The sequence below is a fragment of the Leopardus geoffroyi genome, chromosome A2 (genome assembly GCF_018350155.1).
Source record: "Leopardus geoffroyi isolate Oge1 chromosome A2, O.geoffroyi_Oge1_pat1.0, whole genome shotgun sequence".
NCBI lineage: Eukaryota > Metazoa > Chordata > Mammalia > Carnivora > Felidae > Leopardus > Leopardus geoffroyi.
The window spans coordinates 118,379,333-118,406,247 of NC_059331.1; the positions used below are offsets into that span (position 1 = coordinate 118,379,333).

Below are 26,915 nucleotides of genomic sequence, written 5' to 3' on the forward strand. Positions count from 1 at the left end.
TTAAAATTAAGAGCACATATGGGGGAGGGGGAGAGACTACCAAGCAGCCTACATGAAGTGCAGAGCCCAAGGGGCCATATAGCTCACAAATGGGGAGATCACGACCAGGACCTGAGCTGAAATCAATTTCAGGCACCCAATCCTAGAAATTTAAGTGGCATTTGAGATGAAGCTCAATGAGCTTATTTCAGCAGTAAGATGGTAAAAAAAAAAAAAAAGTTATCAGGAATTTCTGCCCTAGTTGTCTACCACGGAGTATCACAAGTCGAGTACTACTTTGGTTTGTAGAAATGCTTCCAGATCTGGTCAGTTTTGTACAGTAACTTAAAATCTGTTTAGACTGGTTTTGCAAGGGAGCACACCTCCAATTGTAACTTGATCCTTGATTTTAGCAAGGCACATTCCCCCAGAAGTTACGTCAAATCTTCAATTTGAGCTTCTGTATTACCAATTTACTTGTAGGTCTTCAAACTACAAGTACCATCATACACTGTATTAATAGACTAGGCATGGTCCTCTAATCCTTGAAAGCACAAGCACAATGACCAACTATACTCAAAGCATCAAATGCAGGTAAATAAGGCACCTAAAGGTAACATGGATTCAAGACAGTCACAACAACTAAAAACTTAAAACTGTCTGGAAGGTATTTGGTCCATTGTGACCCGAAAAGTAAATCTATCAAGCTTCCTCCGAAGTTTTATCATCTAACCTTTTCACGAGTTTCCAATGGCCTCAAAAATCACAATGGCTTCAAAGCACGTAAATGGGAGCTTACTTTCCCACAATATGCCAGTTTCAGCAATGGAAATCCCACACCAAAATTTCAGCCGAAGCACTCTTGCAGATTGACCTGGATACCCGGATTGACTAAAATGTTCTTGCTAGCTAGGAAGTAGTCTTAAAATGGAGTTAGCATGGAGTTCAGAGAATTGGTGAATGTTGGAGAAAAGGAGCAATCTGACCTAATTACTTTAAATATCAAAACCTAATTGAAACTGTATTTTACTGGGTATAACTTGATTCAAGTTATACCCAATTATCTGACCCATTTCCTGTTTATCACTCCAGTCAATCTGAACAAACCATGGCTCAGGAGACAGCACCTTTTTGGAGAGACTACATCAAAGTAAGATTTTAAGGGGAGAGTTACGTGAACTTCGTATCTCTAATAACGTGTTCCCAAGTATTTGGTACAGGGTTCACAAATGCAAACTGTAAGGGGATCACTAAGATCTACACAGTTGAGATGAGTAATATCTACTCAAACATCTTGTAGTTTATATATAGTTTACCTTTGGCTGCTATGAAATAAACGTTTTGGTGAACACCTTTGTGCATAAGGGCCAACTCCCATCCCAGTTTGAGTTGGACCCAACATGAAATTAGTCTTACCTTCTTCACCTATGGGGAAAAAAACGTACTCCTGTAAGCCATTCCTTCAATTATAAAGTGTCAAGAAATCTTAACAGATTCTCATCTTTGTTTTCCAGATAAAGCCATCCCGTTTCAAAAGTAGCCTCAATAGGCTGCAATGTTGAATAAAGTCTTAGAGAAGGTGAAATTAGATTCTCCACTGTACAAAATCTCCATGTAACATGTGGTAAACAAGAATGTCTGGATTATTTGGGTCCCCCGTCAAAGCTGGTTCCAGTTCCAACAGCGACCAGTGGAACTCAGGACACAATTTGCACACACCCAAGCCCCAGAATGGAGAATGCAAGTGCTTTTATCCTTCTTGATACGTCTTCCTCCTGAATTTGCCCCTTTCTTGGGTAGTCTACTACTCACCTCACTAATTTGACCAGTCACCAAAAGACCCGTTTCACCTAACAAGTTATTATTGCAGTCACAGTGGTATGGCATTGAAGCTGGTTGGGGAGTATCAACCATCTAGGCATTCATTCCAAAGACCACACACATACATAAAATGTTGCCAAGAATGTGCATGTGCTTTTTGGTATATGGAGATTCATGTTTTCTACATGGCAAGGAACCCATACTTGTGAGCTGGTTAACCGTCATTACTAAGGTACCAAGATTAAGATTCTTTTAACGTTTCCTTGAATTAACCCCGTACTCTAACTTAGTACAAATAATTTCTAAATACTTTTAGGTCTTAGCTTGCCTTCATACACCAGACTAATGAAAACTTTAAACACAATAGAAAGATTAACTTTCAAAAACTTTCAGTGAGTTAACACTCTAGTGTGGGAGCCAGCCCTCAATTTGGCTCCCAATGATGCTAGCTTCTCAGTAATCTTGTAAGTAAAACCCTTCAATCTGTAGAACATGACCAATACACAAGGTAGCATCACTTCCAAACACTGATCCTATTTGGAGGCTTTGGGTTGCTCTTGGGATAGCTCACTACTGGGGAGGGAATGGCCAGCATCAACTTGCTAGTCCTGTCAGTATGCCCTAATCAAATTTTTCCTAACTGCAACCTTGAGCTTCCAGAGAGTCACAGCTGCAGTTTGCAGTTTGTTGACCTGCAAAGTGATGAGTTCACTGTTGCTCTGAACTAAGTATTGAGGTTAAGGATTAATTAATTAAAGCCGGTTTTAGAAATACTACACATGTATCAAAGGTTGTGATTTCCTTCTGGTAGAAAACTTACACAAAAACCACACTTATCTCAAGTTCTTAAACAGCTCAATATACAACATACACATGGGGAAAATGCCTGTGGAGTATTCAACATTACCTACTCAGTTGCAGTAAGCCAGTGAGCTTGATGTGCATTTTCCCCCCGATTTGTGCAGATTAAGGGTTAGGTACTTAACGTTGTGTTAGCATACCAACTTGATTTACCTTTCAAGTTCCAACTTCTTGGTAGAGTTGGGCATTTCTAAAACCTTCAAAAAGTTTACCTAACTTTGAAGCATTCTCACAAGTTCACAGTTGATGGATGCAGCTACTGTTTGAAACAAAACAGTTCATCTTCTTTTGGCCATTAGTTTAACTTACCTGTGAGATACCTCATCAAAACCAAAACAACAACAGAGTTAAATCAACCTTCCTACGGATCATTCATTATTTCAGGTAAACATCCAAGGCACGGCTTATTAAAACTCCGTCCACCATGTTTAACCCTTAAAAAAGACAACCACTGAAACTAAGTTTGAGATGCATATAAAGCTACTTGACATCTGAGAAACTGGTATGAGATGGTGTCTCAGTGCTTTGCCCTTAACTGGGACCACTCTAGTTGCTTAAAATATTTGCAAAAACGCCACCAGCAATGTTAAACATAACAAGGTAAAGCGAGAAAACTAGAGCAGTATTCAAACGCTGAATGTACAGTATAAAAAGAATGGCATTTTATTAGGGACAGCCAATAATGTCCACAATGCTTTTCTTGACTATTAATGTTGAAATAAAAATGGCAATATGCATAGCTTTGTGAAACTGCTTTAAAACTCTAGGGGATGGCAATCTTTTAGACAACTGTAAGTTGATAGAACAAGATTCACACATTTTATGTGTAAACATTACACCAAGTATTTGAATACAAAAGTGTTTATTTTATAAACTTTATATTTAAAATAGAATTTTAATCTGTCTACTCACAAAACCTAATTTAAAACATGATACATTTCTCTCTCTAGCTTACTTGATGTTACTCTTTTACAAACAGTACTCAATTTGTAATGGTTTTAGATTAAGAACCTGTACTAAATGATGTATTTTATCAGAAAACATTTCCCTTTAATCTTAAAGTGCTTTTTTTTAAATGAAGGCACCAACAAGAACTACTTTCAGATGGTACAGTATTTCTTATTTCTTGAAGACTCTGTGGTTGACCACTTCTTCATTAGTTACCTGCAGCAAGACACCTTCCTGCCAAAGGAAAAAAAAAGTATCTGAAGAAGTTTATCATGTTTGTCCAAAGAACCTAAATAACTTCAGTGGTGGTCTTAGGATCAAAGAAGACTCACTGGTGCATACAGTAGAATAAGCCCCGATAATCACATTCCTGAAAAGGCAATAAAGCCAGGCAAATCAAACTGTTGACACTTAAATGAATTTCAGCAGCCAACCTACATCTCTCCTATAAGGTAGGGGATTGGAAAGAATTACCACATTTAAACCTAAATATTTAGTACTTGATACATACAGGATTTATAATGTAGACACTTTATTCATAAATATAAACTATCATCTGGAAAGTTTCAACCATTTTACCCTACCTTCTCCTGAGCCTGACCCTGATAAGCATGTACAACTAGGAACAACCATATAACAGAAGAACAAAATTCTTTATTTTTAATAAAAACCACTAGTTCACTCAAAATGCTTGATCCAAGAAATGTGAATACACAAGGGTGTAATGATGGGTAATTTCATGATTTATTGAACTTGCAGCCTAACTTTTACCTACCATTTTACTACCAACACCACTGAAGGAACCAAGAAAAGCTTTATTAATGATCACTTGGCTTGCGCCTCAGCTGTTGAAATGAAGCACTTTACAGTCTTTGTGGCAGCAGAATATACTTGTCCATGGTTCATATCAATGCTAAATTCCAGCAGGGAAAAAAATGATATGTTAAGCACCTGAATCTTCATAGAGGGAGGAGGGGGTGGGAAAGAAGGGAAAAAAGGGGGGAAAAAAACAACCAAAATAATTTAAGTAAATGACAGATTGGAAAACAGGGTTTATAAGATTCTCTTGAGTTTATAAATTGTTAAACTCAAATTTATAGCTATGTTAAACTACATAAGAACCACTATACTGAAAGACCATTGAAGAGTAGTATTAGTTTATCTTTTGGGGAGGAAAATTAAGAAAGGAAAAGTAAATAAGATCTTACCTAAAGAAGTTTAACTGAAGCTTAGAACTATTTTGCTCTACACCCTCAGCTTTCGTTGTCATCCTTATAAACTACTGTAGTTAAAGCTTTGTAGAAACAGCACAGTTTTTTAAGACTGGCTGAACTTAGTAGCCGTCAAGAGTTCTCTTGTACTAGACCTGTATCCCTGAAGAGTACCTCGCTGGGGTTATTTCCTTTCCTTGCATTGAAGAAGCAGCATCTAAAAGATCTAAAAAGGTGTTTCTCTTTGCAGAGATATCCCTTAAGTTATCTAGATAATTTAATCCTGATGAATTGCAGACAACACACTTATATCTGACCAGCATTTATCTTACACAAATATAACAACAACTTTGCAAAGGACCTTAATTATACTACCCACTCCTTAACTTATTTAAAATAAAAAGTCTATAATTACACAATTTCCTTTAGAATTATTTTATTAAATCATAAATGTACAACAGCTTCTTAACTCTACACACGCACTTAAATTTTTTTAAAGGAAAAACGTTATGTCTTATTACACCATGATCCTGGCTAATAGCTTTTCAAAACTTTGAGAAAAATCTTAAAAAAGGTTTCACATGTCACCTGAAACTTACAAATTTAACATTATCAAAGAAGGAATGCTTCTACACTCTTACAAAGACCACTAGAAAGAAACAACAATTAAAAAGCTAAGAAACTGTCTCAAAGGCATTTTTTTTTTTTTACAATCCTTCCTCCACAGTAAGGTAATGTTATTAAATAATCCAATCCATTCACAAAATGGCTCTCTGCATCTGCTCTGGTGTCTTCTGCCATATCACTGCATATTTATGCATGACTGAGATAAGAGTTTCCTTAACATTGTTATTTCGATAACCTGAAGCTGTTCTGTTACCTCTGGGCTCTCATCCTCTCCTATTTATACAGTGAAGCCTGTTTCAACAGAAGTAAAGAGTAAAAAAAAAATAGGTTATGAAATTATCCATCTAACCAGATTTTAAGGAAAGATAACATGATCCTAAAAAGCTTTTACTCCTGGCAGCTAGATCTCCCAAGACAGTAATAAGGTAAAACTCAAAAACTACTTACCCATGGCAAATAGGAAGAAGCTCAATATCGGCTTCTCCCTCCATAACCCCCACTTCCTCCACTGCCTCCAGGACCATAGTTTCCTAGAATTGTTAAAAACAGGAAGAGAAAGCAAATTTACTCCCATTTTCTGCAATTTGCCTCATAGTATCTATAATCGATTTCTACTTTATAGACATACACTCCTTGAAACAAGCAGCTCATAACCTGTTACCTGCTTCTAGTCAACCTATTACTCGGGAAATGATTTATTCAGACTCACAAAAAGGTTAATTTGCCCTTTACAATTGAGAACATGATCTACCACAATCATTTGGAGTAAGATTAAAAAAAAAAAAAAAAAGACAAAAAATCGGTTTGGTTCTACTGAAAACTTTAAGAGCTTAATACTGTGAAATAAAGGTTTGTGATTTAACTTTCATAGAGAAACACAGAATTTAATATAGCTTGCAATGTGCTCAATTTTATTTGGCTTTTTAAAAAGTAATCAGCCAAAGAAAAAGAGTCCCACCTGAAGTGTCTAACCTACTTTTGTAAGTCCTAAATATTCTATACCACTGAATATCCAATCCCATCATTTTAGTTATCATAATGGAAATGTTACTCAAACTAGTAATTAAAGTGTCTTAAGACTAATCCTTTAATCACACAAAATAATTTAAAGAATCTTATAAATTACCTCCACCATATGGTCCCCCCATGTTCCTGCTACCACCAAAGTTTCCACTCTTCATTGGACCATAGTTAGAAGGTTGCTGGTTATAATTTCCAAAATCATTGTAATTTCCACTTCCGTAATTTCCTGTGAAAAAATCAGAAGAATAGGTTTTGCATCATGACTTTCAAAGTAACATATTCCAACATTCAACTAGCGACATACGCTAAATATTTAGGACAACATCTCCCATAAAAACAATCAGAATAAATGCAAAACACCTATCTACAACTCTACAGTTTAAGGCAACTATTGACAACATTGAAATAAAAATCCTCACTTGTTAAATCATTTTAATTCCAATCCAAATTCCCACATAAAGGTTGCAGGTGAAGTTATTACCTCCTCCATAGTTGTCATAACCACCTCCGTAGCCCCCACCCTGGTTGCCATATCCAGGTCCTCCACCACCATATCCTCCTCTTCCTCCTCCATAACCAGGGCTACCTCCAAAATTGCCACCTATTATAAAATAAGCCTTTAAGTAATTACTTAATATTTTCAATACCATTTGAACTGTCTTATCACACCCATTTCCAACTTTCCAAAACACATTCTTATAAGCAAAATATTTGTTCTACAAAACCTCTTCCGTAACAGCCTCAAGGGCAGAATAGAGTACGTATGCTTGATAAACATTTAGAGGCAGGGAACACCTCACAACCAACGGGATAAAAACCTTTACAGAGACCAATACTTGCAATGCCATAGCTGTTCTCCCCTAACACTAAAGATACTAAAGATTCGTACAGGTACTTTCAAAAGTTTGTATTTTGTGTAAGGATTGGGGGGTGGGGGCAGACGAGAAGCATAGGCAAGCGGGATAAAAAAGCCACACACCTCTACTGGTCCAAAATATTAAGTTCCAAACATGCTTCCTGATAAATAACCGTGTCTCTTAAATATACCTACGACATCATTCTGAGTAGAAATGGGGGGAGGACCAGAAATTAGCAAACTTGCATCTAACTAAAAAACTTACAATGGTAGTCTCAAATTATTGAGGTGCAAGAACTCCTCTTTCTCTTAAGACCAATTAATACCTGGACCTCAAAGCAGAATTGAAACAGTTGAGATGTTGGAGTAACTCAGTTACGCTTAAGGAGTGGCAAAACCAGCAATCGTGTCTACTACTAGCTCAGTTTATAATAACCCTTTCTTAATAGGATATTTGTCAGCAAATATTAACTTTCCTGTACTCCAACAGAACATATATACCTAATACATTTATTACGTAACAGTAATTCACAACTTAGCTAAACCCAGGAAGAATGTGGTGTATTTTAGAAATTCTTTTGGTGACTTTTAACAAGTTATCTTATGGGACTTAACCTTGGTAAGAGACTAAAACAACACAACTGCTTACATATACTTCCTTTGACATGTTAACCATGATCAAGTCTATTGGTTTGTAGTTTTTCAGGAAAACAGCACATGAAATACATATCTAATTATTTTGCTTGAGAAACAATGGGATATAGTATGACGGCATCTATAAATTCTAATTTAAAATCCACTGAAATAATTTGCAACCTGTAAACACCTACAAGCAAAAATATCCTTTCCATAAAAAATGCAAATTATGAAGGAATAGCCAAATAATTGAAACACTATCACCTAAGCCCTTTACAAAACATAAAATGCAAAACACTTAAAATTTTATGTACACACTTAACTGGACAAACACAAATAGGGTTTAAATCTTTAAGTCACAAAAACCGTATGTGAAAGAAACTGACCTCCAGGTCCTCCTCCATACCCATTATAGCCATCCCCAAATCCGCGACCACTTCCATATCCATCTGTTAGAAACAGGAAAAACGTTATTAAATCCTGTCCACCCTATTTAATCTCTCTTCCTGCTTTCCTCCACCCTCTTTATTAGTACCTCTCAATGAAAATTATCAGGAACCAACCTCCTTGTGCCAGAACACTGGTGTTTACTGGTTTATTCTTAAAACACAAATTGTGTAATTAGATCTCATGAGAATAACTGCCTAAACAAGAGGCTCAGACTTGGCAAGTCTCAATTTAAGAGATTCCATTTATCTATAAAGAATGAAGTTGGGTGAGAGAAACAACTGGTTCTGTTGGCACCTCATCACATTAGTAAGCCAAGCCAAACAAATCTGAAACCTAAAGCCAAAAACAACAACAAATACACAAAGCCTCCACAATATTTTCACTCCTGATTCAGGGGGTCCCTCATTTTTTAAAGTAACTGTAGTAGCACCTAATTTTTTTAAGAAGTTGATTACCTTAAAAAGATCTCTGCAATGGATTGTTCTGGATTAGAATTTAGAAAATTATGCTTTTAGCTATAACCTCTTACCTGACCAATTCAGAACATCCCAGCGTAATACAACCTACTTAACCCTTCAAGGTAACTTTAAAAACACTGGATTTCCTGAATCTAATTAAAACTAAGTTTTTAAACAAGCATATTCACCTTTCTATTCACGCAGAAGGTGAACTTACCAGATCCTCCTCTAAAGTTACTTCCCGGGCCTGGTCCAAAATTCCCACCACCACCACGAGAATCTCCAAAACCGAAGTTGCCTGCAATGAACAACCAGGTTAGTAACAGGCGTTTTATTAAACAAATCTTAAAAAAATAAAATACAGTAAAATAAACGAGTTAGACATTACCTCCTCTTCCACTTCTAGAGCTCTGGACTTCCTGCATTTCTTGTCTAGACAGAGCCTTTCTTACTTCTGCATTATGACCATTGATGGTATGATATTTCTGCACTGGAATGAAAAGTTCGTACTCTTATTACATCAATATTCTTTACCAACAACTTGTACAATTTACCTTTTAATAAACAAACCCAAAAATTAATGAAAAGAGCCATACACCTAGAGCTTATAGACACTTACACACAATCTTATCCACGGGATCATGATCATCAAAGGTAACAAATCCAAAGCCTCTTTTCTTTCCAGACTGCCTATCAGTAATTATCTCAATGGTATCAATCTTCCCATACTCTTCGAAGTAATCTCTAAGATGATGTTCCTCAGTATCTTCTTTAATTCCACCAACAAACAGCTTCTTCACAGTTACGTGAGCCCCTGGCTTTCCAGATTCCTGAAAAAGGAAAAAAGAAACTACCTTAACAAAACAAACCAAAACATGATTTAGAGCAAAATATCTAGGTACCAAAGGTAGTTTCTATTCTATGATAAAATACCACCTAAAGCAATAGCTTATAACTAAAAAACTAGTTTCAGAAAAGTAGGCAAATCTAGGAAAATCAAGAGACACAAGACTGACAGAGCTTTAAAGTGGCAAGATTTAAGTTACGTATAAAACTTAGTTATTTTCATATTTACTGACAAAGTTCTATTTTGCTCACCTCTCTTGCAACAGCACGTTTTGGCTCAACCACTCTCCCATCAATTGAATGAGGTCTTGCAGCCATGGCAGCGTCAACCTCAGCCATGGACGAAAAAGTTACAAAACCAAATCCTCTTGATCTTTTGCTTGCAGGATCTCTCATGACCTAAAAAAAAAAAAAGGGGGGGGGGGGAACTTTAGCATTTCTTATTACTTGTGTTATGAAAAAGCAGTTTGAACGACGAGCAATTTTCATGAACATGGCTTTAAAAATAACTTACTCAACTCGTTAAACTTAGGAGTCCAAAAGTTGAAAGACTAGCATCTATGGACATTTTTACATTTAACGTACCACACAGTCTGTAAGTTTCCCCCATTGCTCGTAGTAGTTCCTCAAACTTTCTTCTGTGGTTTCAAAGCTCAAGCCACCAATAAAAAGTTTACGGAACTGTTCCTTTTCTCTCTGCAAAGGAAAACATCATTTCAATTTTTATTTACATTTCCTCTTTGTATGCAGGAAATTAAATTCTTAAATATGAGGTGACCTGCTGGCAGAGTACCTTTTTCCTCTCCAAAGGAACAGTTTCTAAAGTTTTCTGGGGGGGAAAAAAAAAACTTACATCAAATTTAAACCATATGTTAAACTGCATATTAGTTGCGTTACACCAAAAAAATTGCCTCAGCTGAACTACTACACAAGTTTCAAAGTCATTAATGCTTGATCCAAATTTACTTGACATTAAATTATTTTAACATGCCTTAATCTTAAAAAGAAAATTTCTGTAGAGAGAGGAGCAAACCTAGTCCTTGGTCATTGAAAGTTTAAAGGATTGTTACTAACTTTAGATTCAATCCTATTGTCCACAACAAATAAAGTGCCTTTTAAATACTCATTGTAAACACTTTTTCTTTTAAAACATAAAGAACTGTTGGTTCTTCTAACTCACAATTTACCATTTCAGGATTCAGGATCTAAAACTGACATTTATTTTCCCTTTACTGCTCCCTCTGGTGGTGATTCTTATGTATTTCAGTCCAAAAAAAAAAAAAAAAAAAACCAAAAAACAAAACCCCCCCCCCACACACACCACCAAACCTTGTAAAAATCATTCTTCCCCCATACACCAACTCTCCATGAGAAAAAAAACTCTTAAACATTCAATGCATTTACCAAAACATTCCTATAAAATCTGCCTCTCTTCTGACCAAGGGAGAAATACCTTTTATGACTAACAGTGTTCAGAGCTTTAGAAGTTTTTAAACATAACTGATTTTTTGTGGCCATGCTTGTATTTGGTATTTACAAAACACAAAAAAATCTAGTATATTACTGAACCGTATATAAATGCAGTACAATGTTGCTGTAATCTCACTTTTCAAGAACCATAAAAGCTTAAATGACCACTGTTAACTTAGTTTTTGTATTACAATTTACACTTCATTGATGCAGTAAAAAAAAACCCAAAACTCGAGTTATCGACCTTAACGGCCATCTGGCAGACTACAAAGCACAAGTGTCTCCAATTTTACATGGGGGGGGGGGGGGGACCGGAAACCTGGGCAGAAAAAAAACGTTAACCCCTTTAAACCACCAAGCAAATATATGTTGCATTAACAGCCGGTATCTTCGGCTCTCAATTAAGATGGGTTGTTATGCTTCGTTTTCAGATAACTAGGATAAAAATTTAAAACAGGTATTCAGAAGCCAAAATAGGTAATAGTGCCCAGAAACATCTGCTGTGAGTCTATAATACAAATCAAAGGTCAAATAAAATTTTCCATACAACAAGAGACTTTATTACCAGCTAGTACTACATACAGCTCAGGCCCGTGGAGGTTACTACTTCTATGCACGAAAATTCCCAACAGCTCAAAAAAATAGTGGTAAGTATACAATTAGAGACTTTTTTTCCTCTGTTCTCAGAATTATATTTTTAAAAGCTCAACAAATTCTCAAACTACCTCCTAAAGCCCTCAAAAGACCTGTTAAATGATTATGACACATTGATACTTAAATTAACCTAATTTTACTTAACTTAGTCTAACCACTATAAATCAGTTTTTACAACCCAAATAAATTACGCAAATATAAAAGCACATTTACAACAACTTTTACACATCACTAACAAAAGGCAAAAACTCATTACTTACCTCAGTTTTTCCAAACTTACCCGATGTCCACTATCGATTACAAACAAAGTTATTTTATAAGCGTGCTTAAGAAAGAAAATACCCAACCAGGCCCCCTTCGCTGGAGACCTTTTGCTTATCAATGTAATGATCAACCATCATAGCAAACATAAATGAGAAAAGCAAATGACAAAGTTCAAATACATAGTGGCCAAGGCTGAAAACAAGTTTTGTACGTAACCGTTAAAAGCAATGAAAGACTGAGCCACGTTTTAACTGAAGACCAAAAGTTTTTATTTTACTTCCCTCTTAATTTCTAGCTTATCACAAGACCCTCTAGTCTTACCCAGGAAAGATTACATTTCCCAGCAAAAATGTTATTTACCACGAATATCTTACAATTCAAGGAATCCTTACAAGATTGTGAAACCAACCCCCCCACCCCCGTCCCCACTGCCACCCCCAATCGGTACTAACTTAATGGCTCGCCTTTTTATGTCTAAAGTTTCCTGCAATTCAACTAGCTTTTAAGTCACCGCAGACTCCGATAAAACCGTTACCCAAAAAGCGAGGGCTGGAAAACAAAATGTTCTCTTTGTAATATGGCTTCCCTTAAAACTCGGCCCGACACCCTAGGTCGTTTTACCTCCTCTTACACCGGTGCGAACCAGCCCCGGGGAACCGACTCCCCCACCCGCCCGCTCTTCGGTGTGGCTTCTGAACGCAATGGCGCCATTTCATCGAGGGGAAAGCAAAGAGCCTCTAACGAGCTGCGCAGGACTTCAAAGATCCAAGCTCCCCCAAACCCTCGGAATCCACCCCGAAACGGCATGAGAACAACCCGAAAACAAAGAAAAATAGTTAACCACTTCTCTTCTTCCATAAAGGAACGAAACTAGCAGAATCCAAAGACTGAAAAGAAAAACGCTGCGAGGAAGGAAAGGAATGAAAATGGCGGCCGCCAAATCCGGTTCCCGGGAGGGGGGGGAGGGGAAGCTCCGCAGCCTCGCTCCGGAGGATCCGAAGCCCGCCGAAAAGCTCAAACGCGGGGACGCCAGAGCCCCCAAATCAGCGTGCTTTGAAAAGGGAGTAAGAATTTCCGCCTCCGCGCCCCACTTTTCGCCAAACCAGGACTGCGTCCGCCATGTGGAAATTCCCCATCCCCCACCCCCAGCAAAGGGAAATGGCGCCGGCAGGCTGAGGGTGGGGAAGATACTGTTCACAATCCGGCCTCCGCTAACGACCTCTCCTCAAAAATACCCTGAGACGAGCCGCTTTTGAAGTGGCCCAATTTCACCGCCGCTCTCCCACGGAGGCGGATGGCCGACTTCCACCGAGGCGCCAACGGCCTCGCTATGCCCTTTTCAATAACTCATTGATTTCAAACCCGTTACCTCCATCGCGGACTCAGTCGCCTCAGCCCGATTTCCCGCAGCCGAGCGAGATGAGAGAGATCTCCGCGGACGAACACGAACCGGACTCGTCCTGGCGCTGTAGTGAGAGCTGCTGCTGCTCGAGAAACAACACCGCTAAGAGCACCTCCACACGGGAGCCGGCGCTGCTGCTACTGCCGCTAGAGCCGCTGCCGCCGCTTTTCTAGAACCTTCCCCCCGACCAACGCGTCTTCCCCTACGTCAGGCCGTTGCGTAAACGCCCTAACCGCCGCCAATGGCGGGAACGCTCTACGCCCTCCTTACGCCAGGTACGTACTCCTCCCCCCCTAGCAGCCAGTAGCAGTGTTTGACGTCACTTGCGTAAATGGGCTCAGTGAATTGCGGAAGGCTCGAGTCCTGCGTAGTTCTCTCTAATGGAATTGGGTCCAGCCCCCGCCTTAGCGCAGGGCAGGTGAGAAACGGTCGCGCAGTTTGAAATTAACGCTGTCGGGAGGAGCTTAACCCGCAGCCCTAAAGCCCAGCCCCCTCAAGCCGGGAGGTGGTCCCTGTAGCAAAACTTCTGTTAATCCGCTCCCCCGCCCTTCATCTCCCGCCAGAATAATCTGTAGCCTCCCCCTAGCGATTTCCCTCCCCCAATTTTCCCCTCCTGCTCTGAGGACTGACTCGGCCCCTTCCGGAAACACCCGAAGCGACTTCTAGTCAACACGTTACACTTCACACGCCACCAACCCTGTCCAACGTCTTTGGGAGTCGACCCCTTGGGTTCAAGAGAGGTCTTTGGAGAGAGTGGTTTGAGAGGGGCACTCCTGCTTAGTTCCGATTCTCCCCGCCCAAGTTTTTCTTCACTCCCTCACCCCTAGCGTTTGGAGGCACCCACATCCAGGGGCGAGGAAGTGGGCGGAGCCCGGTTTTGGCGCCAGGCGCTGCAGCTGCGAAACAGAAACGCCTCCGTCTAGAAGCTCGGTCACTGTCCTCGCCCCTACTTCCCTCTCCCTCCCCTCCGGGGGCCACCAGGCGCCACGCCGCGAACGGTAAGTGCCCCGTCGCTGGCGCCCTCCACCTGCCCCGGGAACCGGCTCCCAGCGGGCGCGGCGCGCGGCCCCTCCCCCGCCGGGAGCGCGCACCCGGCCGCCCCGCCCCTCGCGGCCGCCCGGCGTGGGCGGTGCCATTTCCCCTACCCCCCCCCCCCCCCCCAGCGGCTGCCCGGCGCGCAGCTCCCCAGCCCCCTCCCCCTCGGATGTGGCTGGAGCTTGAGGCGCGCAGGGCCGGAGACGCCGCAGACCCGGGACGCGGAGCAGCTCGGAGGCGGTGAAGTCGGTGTCTTTCTTTCTCTTTCTCTACGCGGTGGTGGTGCTTAAGATACCACCTGCGCCCCAGGGATTCTCGCCCTGCACCCCAGTTCCTTGCTTCCCGCCCTTCCCCGCCCGACCCCGAGTCAGGAGCTGGCGGGAAGCAGCGGAGAGTCGAGCGGAGACCCAGCGGCTGGCCTGGCGCTGGGCCGCTGCCTGGAGTTAGTTGTGGGGGAGGGGGAGAACGAGACAGACCTCGAGAGGGTAGAGAGCCGTGGCGACAGCCGCCTTATTTCTAGACAAAGCGCATTTCCTTTCCCCCTCCCCCACCCGCGATCAAGATGAGGGGCCCTCCTCCCCTTCGCGGCCTCGGTCGGCGACTTGGGCCTCGCGTGAGGGCGGTGCGTTCTCCCGCATCAGCACGGCTGGCTGTCCTGAGGCTGCGGCGGGCGTTCCGTTACGTGGCTGCCGCCGGGTGGGGACGAACGCGGGCCCAGTGGTGCAGTGCCCTTGAGCCCCCGGGCCGCGGCCTTTGTTTCTCCCCGCGGATGCGCTGACCACGAGGCCCGCGCTCCCGGGTGGGGGGCGGGGGCCGGGTGTTTGGGCCTGGTTAAGCAGGGTGGGGCTTATGGGGGGCGGATAGACTGAAGAGGTGGTTTGTCTTAAAAGTGGCACGAAATGGGACTCACGCATCTCAGCATGTTTTTTTTCTGTCTTCAGCTTTTAAAACTAGTGATTAGAAAGGGGGGGGGGTTCTAAAAAGAAACCAAGTTGGGGTTATGTAGGTGCCTCTTTGGACTGTTACAAGGTCTAGTGGGAAAATTGAAGGTAGTTTAATAATTGTGATTGTTTGGGTTATCACATCGAATTTTGAAACAAGTTATTTGACTTTTTTTAAAAATTCTGGATAGGCTTGATATCAGCGGGATTTAGATTGGGGAAAAAATATTTGTCTACTATTTTTTCCTTTGTAAAACTGTCTCAGATACCAGGGTACCCAATAAGGATTTCTCAATCCACTTGGTTACAACACTGATATACTCAGCGAGCATAGGTCACTAATAACTTAGGCAGGAGCTCAAATCTGCATCTCTGGATTTGAGTACAAATTTTAAATATACGATACATAAGTGGGGGTTGGAATCCAAACAAAACTTGTGTTTACCTACCTTTTTTGTGTCATGCAAACTTCTTTTTAACTGTCATGCATTTTTCTAGTAATAGCTCTTCAAGTCTGCAATAAAAAATGGCCTCCAATAAAACTACATTGGTAAGTTAATGAAAACCTAAAATACGTAAGGATCTAACTCAAATTTTTCTCCCCCCAAAATTATAACTTTGCATCTCTGTGGTTGAGATATTTACATCCACATGTATTTCCCAGTTCCCTCTCCCTGCAGTGTTGTTATGGGGAGAATTAGGGGCAAAAACGAAATCATTACATTAAGATACTTAACAGGCTTGGCTTAATAGTGTCTTAATCCATTTAAAGAAACCTAATCTTGGGAGGATAGCAACATGAATTTTACAGAGTATTTTTATCTTGAAATAAAAATAAACTTTTGCAACATGGAAGAATATTGACAGGCAGTGCTGTAAAGCTCTTGCGTGTTGGCATAAGAGTCCCTAAATCTCCCTATATTGAATTCTAGAGAGAGCAGGTATTTTCAGTGTTGGTTAAAGAAGTTGTTCCTCATACACCTAGGTTGGGACAAAAGTCATTCAATCTTGGGAATTACTTTAGTCATACTGTCATATTTCAAGCTTAATTATTCTAAAATACATTAAGGCCTTAAAATCACATCATTGCCGGGGCGCCTGGGTGGCGCAGTCGGTTAAGCGTCCGACTTCAGCCAGGTCACGATCTCGCGGTCCGTGAGTTCGAGCCCCGCGTCGGGCTCTGGGCTGATGGCTCAGAGCCTGGAGCCTGTTTCCGATTCTGTGTCTCCCTCTCTCTCTGCCCCTCCCCTGTTCATGCTCTGTCTCTCTCTGTCCCAAAAATAAATAAACGTTGAAAAAAAAAAATTTTTTTAAATCACATCATTGCCATGTGGTTTTTTAAATACAAAATGAACAAAACCATGCATATGTCCCGGGAAGAGAGAAGACTAGATCTGCAGCAATTAAATTTGGAGCAATTAAATTTTTTCACTCTCTTAAATCCAAAGTTTGCATTCATTCCTATACTTCGTTAAAAGTTCTATGAATGTGTAAAGACGTAGTATGCTCAGCCATATTGTTACAGGTTTTTTAAAACATTGAAATATTCATATACAAATCTCAAAATTCAACATTATGATTCTCACAGTAATTCTAACACGTTGCGTTAATAATTACAATCATATTAAAGGTGAGTGCTAACACGTAAATAAGGTAAAACATTTGGTTTTGGTTTGTATATTCCTCTCTTGGGTTTCACACTAAAAAGGCAAGTTGCTGATTTTTAATTTTTACCATCATTAGGTTGCACGTTTAACTCAAATCCTGGCAAATGTTGAAATGTAAAGTGTGGCACAAAAGATTCACATCAAAGCCCTCAATGGAAAAAAGCGCAAAGCATCTTCCATGCCCCGTCAGGATTGAACTGCCCTTCAACTTCCATAACCAGTAAACCAAAGTGTATAGATAATTGAATTGGCTGTACGGTTGCCTGTGACCTTCAAGTATTGGAAGGAGAAGGAACTAGCTATCCCTGAGGCTTGGAGGATGAAAGCACACATAGATGCCTCTGTTGCTTTGGCACAGTGTTGATAGTCTTCAATGTCCGTAACTTGATGATACTGAAGCATTTTATCCTTTGTCAAGGGATCATAAATTGACAGCCTTGAAAGTTCTGTTCACTTCAAGAGATGAGGTGTGCTTTTAATTTATGTGGGAAAGTGGGTGAATTTTTTTTGAAAAGAAAAAAATGAACATTTGTAAGTAGCTTATGGGTGCCATAGAAGTAAATACTTCATTTTTGTGCCAAGTTTTATTAGTGTTTATTCTTCTCACTCTTTGTGCTTATTTTTGCTTTCCTCTTTATTCTGTTAAGCTCATCTTCATGAAGATGGCTATTTTATCATTTAGGATCACTGATGGACTTTTGTCTACACCAGTTCTTCATTTCTCTCACTACCATTCCTTGTACTGTACAGAAACAAAAAGCTATCTGACTGGTTGTGATACCCAGTATCTGAATTAATGAAAATTATAAGGCCTGACTTAGAGAAGGTATCCAACAAAATCAGGTGTTTGCTGGGTTATTGTAAATTCCAGAGGAGTTTTATTACTTCTATGTGTGTACATTTGTGAATAATTCCATAATTTTAATGTTTTTTGCCATCTTGAAGTATTGCTGGTTAACTTTTTTGCCTGTATGCTGTTATTAGGGGTGACTTCAGTGTTAGCAATTAAGTTTTTTTTTTAATAGCACCACTGAAATGAATTTAAAATTAACATTTGAGGTTTCCCTCCCTTAGTCTCTTCTAATCAACCATTTAAGTTTTTTGTTTTATCCCTTATCAATCCTCATAACATCTGACTTACTGGAAAATAGTGTGGGGTTTAGCATGGTCTTTTGGCTTCTCTCGTAGCATTATGTAAAGAAAAAAACTAACCTAAAAACTTCTCTACATAAATTTTGTTGGCTACCAGTTTGGACTCTTGAGAAACCAAGATTTTTTCACATTGGAGAATTAAAATGATCCAGCGTTTTGGCATCTTCGTGTGACAACATTATAGCTTTGTTCCACGTGATCTGTAATACTATCTACAGAAGTTACGGAACAATACTAGCGTCCTTTTTAGCCTCTTCATGGTCTCCTTAGTTGACTCTACAATTGATATCAGGATTCTGAACCATGTTTTCATTCCGCATTTACCTCTTTTCTGTATAATCAAGGCTTAACGTTGGTGTTTGCATTGATACAGGGGGTTTTAGTGTTTGGGGGCTATAGTTTAATGGGACTGTGGCTCAGTAAGACCTGTTACTAGTACTCTCTTCTTTGTGTCATCTTCTGGTACTTTTCTAGTTGTCTGTTGCTTTTTGCAGTTAAAATGAGTGCAAACTCTAGTAAACTTGGTCTTGTAGACTAGATGAGAGATTGGATTCAGAGAAGATAACGTATTTTCCAGTGTTTTTGATTGTATTATTTCAGTGAAGGGGGGTGGGTGATAGGTTTGAGCTAAAATGGAATTAAGTATTCCTTTTGTTGACTTTAATCTTTTCAGAAGGGTCTCCCCTGGGATATAGAAGTAAAAACACAGGTGTCGAATGCAGTCTTTAATTTAGTCTTTAAAATGTACTCAAAATTTTTAAAAAATGTCTCTTAAATCTCTTTTTTGTTTTATTTTAGCAAAAAATGGGAAAGAAACAGAACGGAAAGAGTAAAAAAGTAGAAGAGGCAGAGCCTGAAGAATTTGTGGTGGAAAAAGTACTGGACCGACGTGTAGTGAATGGGAAGGTGGAGTATTTCCTGAAGTGGAAGGGATTTACAGAGTAAGAAACCTGGTGCTTTTATTAGATGTTTAACTGCAGTTAAGTGACATTTAAAGTTTGCTTTTAGTCTGAAGTTTTTAAAATCAGTTTCTCCATAGATTTCTTTAAATGTAAAGATATCTTTTTAAATGTAAAGATATCTCAATCTAGGGTACCTTGAGAGCTGTTTAAAAAGAGCCAAGTCTTTAGCCTACAGTCGTAACCAAGTATATTTGAAACTAGTCAATTGACTTGAAGAGTCACGTTTACAGAGTGCAGTTCACCGTATAATGCATTTTAAGGTAGTTAAGTATTGCACCAATTAGAATATCTAATTGACGTTTCCTTATATAGGGAGGGTGTGCTATATAAGGTGTGAAGCTATATAAGGTAGACTGGTGGGTGTTGAACAGAAGTGCTTATCATAATCCAGGACCTGCGCCATACGCTAGGTTTACTGTATCCTAATCTCTAAGAAGCAGGCAGGGCATTTTTCAAGCTCCTTAGTTCTTTATATTCCTCGTTGCTAATTGTTGTCCTAATTTTTATAATGTATTGCGAATAACTCATGCAGAAATTCTACTCTTACATTTAGCTTGTGCTAAATCTCCTTGGAATCTTTTGCCTAATACCACAAAAACAGCAAGGTTCCACGGCCAGTGACTTATAAAAGATGGATAGTGAAGATAGTCAACAGTTTTCTGAACGGGGTGGACATGGGGGAGTGTGCTAGTTAAATAATTAGGCTTCAGATATCTGATACCTACTACATGCCCCACCGTTTACCTTTAAAGCTGCCTCCATAAGCAATTTGGGAATTACGAGTTAAATGGAAGATTGAAGGTTTCTTATTTTATCCTTTCAGTATTCTTAGTTGAGCGAAAGTGTACATCATAAATTCGTAATTTGCCACTAGAAAAATTACCAACAGGTAGGAGAACAAAGCAAAATAAGTCTGAACTTTTATTTTATTATATTTTATTTTACTTTACTTTCATTTTTGAGAGAATGTGTGCAGGGTGGGGATGAGGTGCAGAGAAAGAGGGAGCTGTCAGCTACAGGGCTCGCTCTCACAAAGTGTGAGTTCATGACCTGAACTGAAATCAAGAGTCGAAGGCTTAACTGACTGAGCCACTCAGGTGCCCCAAGTCCGAACTATTTTAAAGTTAGATTTAACCAATGCGTCAAAGAATTGATTACCTTCATATGGTAGGTTTTTTGTTGTTTTGGAATCTCGAGACATTAAATGCTGTTTGTTTCTACCCAGCCCATCAAAATGTTAAGAAACTTAACTCCTTTTCTCCCTCTTTCTCCGAAACTTGAGGCCATTATTATAATTGAGACCTGCTAGATAACTGCAGTGTATTAGGTAATATACAAGCCTATATTATCCACATATAGAAAGGGTTAGGGTTACGTAGATCTGTGTTATATTAGACGGAGGCTCTGCTTCAACTCTTTTGTGCTCCTCTGTTCTCAGATTCGGGTTTTCCAATTTTAGAGTCTCAGCATATCAAAAGACACAGGTTACAATCCGAGGTTAACATTACCTTTGTTTTCCAACATCTCTAAAATTAATTTCTTTCTGTCTTGTTCTGTAAAGTCTTTTTGGATCAGAGCACACAAATTTAAGACTAGGGGTCTTAACCAGCCTGGCTGGTTCCATTTGTAAACCATACTACTCATGATCTCGCAGTTTTGAGTTCTGGCTCCACATTGGGCATAACGTTTACAAAAAAAAAAAGTTGCAAGCCTATCACTAGGATTATCTTTCATATTGGTAATTGCTATTCATTTTTCTTCTAGTCCTGAAAAACATGAAAATGCTCATCTCAGCCTTATATCAGGGGTTGCCAAACTTTTTCCTTAAAGAATCATGGTAAATACTTTAGGCATTGTGGACCATAGGTCTCTCATGATTACTCATCTCTGCAAATATAATACAAAAGGAGCAGCAGACACTACATTAAACAAATGAGCATGGCTGTGTTCTAATGACACTGTATGGCCCTAAAGTTTGAATTTCACGTAAATGTCATTTTGAAATTTTTTCCCAACAAATTAAAAATGTGAAAACCATTCTTAGTTTGCCCAACATACAAAAAGCTGGATTTGACTTTTGGGTTGCCAACCCCTGTTCTTCATTACCCAGTTTGAGGACCCAGCAGAAATTGACAATTCTGTCTCACATTTGAGAATGCCTTAGAATTGTGTTTTCAAACACAGTATTGGAGATCCCAATTTGAGGCATAGTCTGATTGATCTGGTAAAGTAACTTGGGGTGGGAATAAGGAATCCACATTTTTAAAGCCTTTTCAGAGAAATTCTGAAGTGGGTTATTGGTATACTTAGAAAAATATTAGCTCTAATTATTCTGCTAGAGTCAGGTACAGTTAACTTGGATGTATTACAGCAGATTAATAGGGGGCTGAGAAAGACACAGGAAATATAAGCAGATTTTCTCGAGAATGTGGAGCTAGGGAAGAAGCATCTGCAGTACAGACTTTTTTCAGATAAATATTAAATGGATGTGGATGATGGTGATGAATTGTATTTAATTGAATTTTTTTTTTTTTTTTTAACTGAACCTAGTGCTGACAATACTTGGGAACCTGAAGAAAATTTAGATTGTCCAGAGTTAATTGAAGCGTTTCTTAATTCTCAAAAAGCTGGTAAAGAAAAAGATGGCACAAAAAGAAAATCTTTATCTGACAGTGAATCTGATGATAGCAAATCCAAGAAGAAAAGAGATGCTGTAAGTGTAAAATATTGTCCACCAGACTAACTTTGTAAAAGGTTGATGGCTTGATTTTTAAAGTACATTTAAAATACTTAAAATTGAAATGCTTTAAAAATCATTGAAAAGCTTTTTTAAAATGCGTAATATTTAGGACAAAAAAGGATAAACATGATTTAGCCTGCATCATATAAATGTGCAGTAAGTGCTTATACCACTTAAATTGTTATGCTAGTGTTATTTTGAGTAGATTCGTGGATTTGAGCCTTAGTAAAACCATTTCCTGTGATCCGGGACTGGCAGTCTTAAATACAGCGAACACAAAGATTAGATCATTGCTGTCCTTTACAATGTAGTAAAAATAATCCACATGGCACATCCTGATTAGGGACTGTTAGTGGCATTGACCACCAGAAAGTACTTCTGCATGAGATCCTTGTTTTGTCAAGGATATTGGCAAATAACACTTTGATTTTGAAGTATATAATCATTGGTAATGGAAGTTATTTTTATGGTTTTTTGGGGTTTGGTTGGGGGGAGGGTGTGAAATGAGAGAGTTGGTTCATTCAGTACATGGATATTTTGATCCAGTCTTTGCTTCTCTAATGTTTCTGTGGTTTTGGGCAAAACACATAACTATTTGCTTATACCCTCAACTCCAAAACATTATGCTGACCATGCCTACTGACCTAACATCAATTTGAGAAAAGGTCTTGATTCTGAATTAGTATTTAGGTTTGGGAATTAAACAGAAAATATAGATGCATTGATAAGGTCTTTGGATTTAAAATTTTATCATTTGAACTAGATGCCAAGTGCTTCACAGATAATCTGTTAAATCTTCATGGCAAGTTTATTAAGATTATAGGTATTATCCCCATTTCCCAGATGAGAAACAGAGAGGTTGACGACATATTTGGTTCTGAATGCTTCAGCGGCCAAAGCAAAAAGGTAACGTGTTAAGAATTTATAGGCATAGATAGAAAGTCAACCATATACTGATAAGAAGCACTGTTTAATAACAATACTTAACCCTACTCTGAGCTCTTACAGTGTGCCCAGCAGTGTTCTATGTAACTTAATTTGTACTTTGCATACTACAAAACGTCTGAGACAGATAGTATTATTCCTGTTTTATAGAAAACCTGAACCACAGAGGTTAACTTGCCCAAAGCCACACAGTAAAGGTTAGACTCTTCATTCTAACTAACTCAGGTAATCTGACTCCAGACCCTAGGATATAGATAAAGTCTGGTAGGGAGAAGGGATTTGTTGACGTAGGCAGTTCTCAAACGTTTTTGGCCTCAGAACCCCTTTAATACTTGAGAAAATTACTGAGAATCCCCGAAGACTTTTGTTCATGTGTGTTATGACTATTAATACTAACTATATGAGAAATAAATTCCTAAAATCCTTGTATTCAGTTAACAGTGACAGAACCTATTGCATGTTCATAACTTTTCATGAAAAATAAACGAGAAGAGTGTCATTTTACATTTTTGCAAATCTTTTCAATGTCTGGCTTAAGATAGTTCTACTTCTGCATCTGATTTGCTCTCAATGTTTGGAGATAATATGAAGATAATCTGAAGTCAGAAATACATGAAAAGAGTGGACCTTGCAGATAAACAGACACATACCAATGGTCTCTAGAATATCCAGGGGTCCTCAAACCACACTTTTAGAAGCACTGGTTTATGCTAAGTATTTTATAAGGTTTCCTATAATTCACATTGATTACATTACTGATGGGTGTGAGTTTTGAAGTTTTTACTATTTTCCTATTTGTGTTTTGTGTGTGCTTTTAAAATATGTGGGTAATTTAGACTAATACCTACAAGTGAAATCTTCAAGAATTTACAATTATTAATGGATGAGTTAGCAAAATAAAGGGATTAATTTTTTTGTGTGCCCATACAGTTCTGTCTTTTGACATATTAGGATACGGAAAGGTATTTGTTACCTTGACTTGCAATTTAGAATACTTTTAGATACCCACATTTGTTGTAGCTTCTTGAAAGGTTAACGGAAATTATGTTTTAGTACTAAATAAGGGTTTTTTCTCTTGCTATTTCTTTTTCACTATGGGATGATTTTTATTTGAAAGCTATATTTCATGTAAACACATTGAAGTTAATATTATTAGTTTGCTATTTGAAAAGTCAATATCTTTTTAATAGTCAATGTCTTTTTAATCAGGCTGATAAACCAAGAGGCTTTGCCAGAGGTCTTGATCCTGAACGAATAATTGGTGCCACAGACAGCAGTGGAGAATTAATGTTTCTCATGAAATGGTAAGTGTGCAGATGATTGCTGTTTTATTTTAACGCAGGAATAGATTTTTTTAAATTTGTGAAGCCTTAACTAGAAAAGGTTTTATAGTTTTCATCATTATGAGGTAGTAATTATCTGCTGAAAGGATGATTCTAGTTTCTTTTGCTATGATGTTTTAAAACAAAATTTGGCAAACTGTGGCTTGTTTTGGAAGATGAGGTTGTGTTGGAACATAGTCACATGTACCACATAATCCTTCAGAAGCACTTAAACACCTTTTGATTGAATTACGACTTAAGTGAAAGACTTAGAGTTGACAAAAATCATTGAGAGTTTTGACTGAACATTTTTTTTCCTCACAACAGGAAAGATTCAGATGAGGCAGACTTGGTGCTGGCAAAAGAGGCAAATATGAAGTGTCCTCAGATTGTAATTGCTTTTTATGAAGAGAGACTAACTTGGCATTCTTGTCCGGAAGATGAAGCTCAATAATTGTTTGTGTTGCTTTTTATATATATTTATATATATATATAAAATCTGGGTCTTGGTTTTTTGGTTTATTAGTGTGAAAAAATAACATTCTAATGAAAATCAAGTTTGATATGTTTGTTTTGAAGTAGTATTGGGGGAGTTGTTGGGGTTTTTTGCATCTATAGCACTGGTTACTTTGAACAAATAAAAGCTTTCTGTAGTTGCTTCCTTTATCAGAGAAGAATATTTGAGACCATGGTATATTATTCCCCTGCTTTAGAGAACACCTTTTCTAAATGTTGGGGGAAATCTTCATAGTTGTTCTTCAATCAGAATTTGTGTTTAACTCCTATATGCCTAAGGACCATTCTGGGTTTTTTGTTTATTTGGGGTTTTTTTGTGTGTGTATATACTTAAAATACATACGTAAATCGTTTTCTTTTTTTTTTTTTTTTAACATTCCCCAAAATAAAAACAGCATTTTACAACCATGGATAAGCCCACGTTTCTGGGATGCCATCATTTTCAGCAACCTAAGAAATCACTTAAATTGAAAGTTTTCCTGAAGCCTTAACCTTTCAAATTTTGTAATTAATTGGGCTTACATCTAATGTAAGCAATTTAAATTGGACAACTTGAAAGCAGCCGTAACAGAATCCATGTCTGCAGTCACACAAATGCAAGTTCGTTTGCAAGATTCCTGAAAGGAAAATTTTATCACTACCAATAACCTCCCCACCCAAATGAAAAAAACCAGACAAGTCCTGGTATGTTTTAATTAGGTAAGCAAAACTTAGTTAAATGGACATTTAAAGGTTCCTTCTGGTGAACCATTTCCTTTGAAGAAGTTGAAATCCCTGTGCTGCACTGACTAAAAAGGTCAGGATTCATGGAATGTTTAAAACTTGTTCATGGAAACCTGATCATAATCAGATGGTTAGAGATGTTGGCAATTTAGCACCTGCTGGAATAAATGGGGGGACAGACCTCTGTAATCTAAATTCTTGACCTGCATGTTTTTTCTTTACCCCAACTCATTCCTTACATGTAGGCTCCATCTTCTCAGTATTTGAGTTACTGGTTCAGCAGAAACCAGGAAAAACAATAACTTTGTAGTCAGAATGTTATCCAACTGTATATTATTTACTTTATTGTAAATACTGGTAAACAGTGGTCAATAAATAGTTTTATATTCCTTTATGTGGTTAGACTTTTTTTTTATTGTCTTTTCTAGTAGAGCATTCACATACCTTTGAATCACTTTTATGTGTATTTATAATGTAACATTAAAGCATTAGAGTACATGTCTTAGATCTTTTGAGCTTAGGAGTTACAGACATACTAGAATATGTATTTCCACAAAAATGAATATTAGTTTCTTGTGATGCTTAAGAGGAATCTGCATCATTAACGTGAAATTTTGATAACTCAGAATGTAGTTCGTTGAAACTGCTATCTGAAAAAGTTATTCTGATAGGACTGATCCTGTTGTGATGGACACATTTTCTACTAATTTCCAAAATCCATAGAGAAAAGGTAATCGTTTTGCAATATATACAAATATTTAATCCTGTCATATACCCGGAACTGCTAGTTCAATGTCAAATTATACCTCAATAAAAAAGTCATATCTATACTAAGCTGTTATTTATTCATGTTTATTACGTATCTCTTTATGGATCTAGCACTGTTCTCAGCAATAGGTTCATAGATGATACAGAACTTACTGTTTATACCAGAAAGTGATGGCCCCTACATTAAACTTTAGTAAAGGCATTTTTGGAAATAATGTTGTCCACATAGTACTTTTATTATCCCTTATTATGTTGTATTAGTTTCTTATTGGTGTTGTAAAAAAAATTGCATCAATCTTAATGGCTTAAAGCAACACGAACTTACCAGTTTGGGAGGTCAGAAGTCTGAAATTTGTCTCACTGAGCTGAAAGGTGTCAGCAGGGCTGTTTCCTTCTCAAGGCTCTGATGTCAAAATCTGTTTTCCTTATCTTTTTCTGTTTCTAGAAGCCATCTACACTTCTTGGTTTCTGGCCCCCTCCATCTATAAAACCAGCAGTATGACATAGTCTCAACGAGTTACTTCTCTCTGTGTCTCAGTTACTACTTCTATAATATAGAGATAAATCATGGGCTTCTGTAAAGAAGAAATATATGCATGTGAGTCACAATAGTGCCTTGTACTTATTAATCAAAATGG

At 38.5% G+C, this 26,915-nt stretch overlaps 2 protein-coding genes across 19 annotated transcripts; one reads left to right on the forward strand and one right to left on the reverse strand.

Annotated features, from left to right (window-relative positions):
• Nucleotides 1-3,301: 3,301 nt before the first annotated feature.
• HNRNPA2B1 (heterogeneous nuclear ribonucleoprotein A2/B1) lies at nucleotides 3,302-13,744 on the reverse strand. Of its 15 annotated transcripts, XR_006716356.1 has the most exons (13): nucleotides 13,474-13,715; nucleotides 10,510-10,545; nucleotides 10,302-10,412; nucleotides 9,969-10,115; nucleotides 9,490-9,700; nucleotides 9,259-9,360; nucleotides 9,088-9,168; nucleotides 8,349-8,411; nucleotides 6,952-7,071; nucleotides 6,574-6,696; nucleotides 5,895-5,977; nucleotides 4,385-4,522; nucleotides 3,302-3,843 (listed from the first exon to the last, which is right to left on the reverse strand). XR_006716356.1 is itself a non-coding variant. In XM_045495121.1 (12 exons), the coding sequence occupies exons 1-11, from the start codon at nucleotides 13,477-13,479 to the stop codon at nucleotides 5,916-5,918; spliced, it is 1,062 nt and encodes a 353-aa protein (XP_045351077.1). In that variant the 5' UTR covers nucleotides 13,480-13,683; the 3' UTR covers nucleotides 3,302-3,843; nucleotides 5,895-5,915. The 15 variants fall into 15 exon arrangements, 11 of the variants coding, with proteins under 11 accessions (XP_045351077.1, XP_045351081.1, XP_045351083.1 ...); XR_006716357.1 differs by lacking the exon at nucleotides 10,510-10,545 and having other exon boundaries at nucleotides 13,474-13,730; XR_006716358.1 differs by lacking the exon at nucleotides 6,952-7,071 and having other exon boundaries at nucleotides 13,474-13,682.
• Nucleotides 13,745-14,150: 406 nt separating this feature from the next.
• CBX3 (chromobox 3) lies at nucleotides 14,151-25,903 on the forward strand. 4 transcript variants are annotated; one of them, XM_045495133.1, is made up of 6 exons: nucleotides 14,163-14,504; nucleotides 15,981-16,032; nucleotides 19,100-19,242; nucleotides 21,814-21,976; nucleotides 24,158-24,252; nucleotides 24,598-25,903. In XM_045495133.1, the coding sequence occupies exons 2-6, from the start codon at nucleotides 16,009-16,011 to the stop codon at nucleotides 24,722-24,724; spliced, it is 552 nt and encodes a 183-aa protein (XP_045351089.1). In that variant the 5' UTR covers nucleotides 14,163-14,504; nucleotides 15,981-16,008; the 3' UTR covers nucleotides 24,725-25,903. The 4 variants fall into 4 exon arrangements, with proteins under 4 accessions (XP_045351091.1, XP_045351089.1, XP_045351088.1 ...); XM_045495132.1 differs by lacking the exon at nucleotides 14,163-14,504 and adding an exon at nucleotides 14,657-14,786; XM_045495135.1 differs by lacking the exon at nucleotides 15,981-16,032 and having other exon boundaries at nucleotides 14,151-14,504.
• The last annotated feature ends 1,012 nt before the right edge of the window (nucleotides 25,904-26,915 follow it).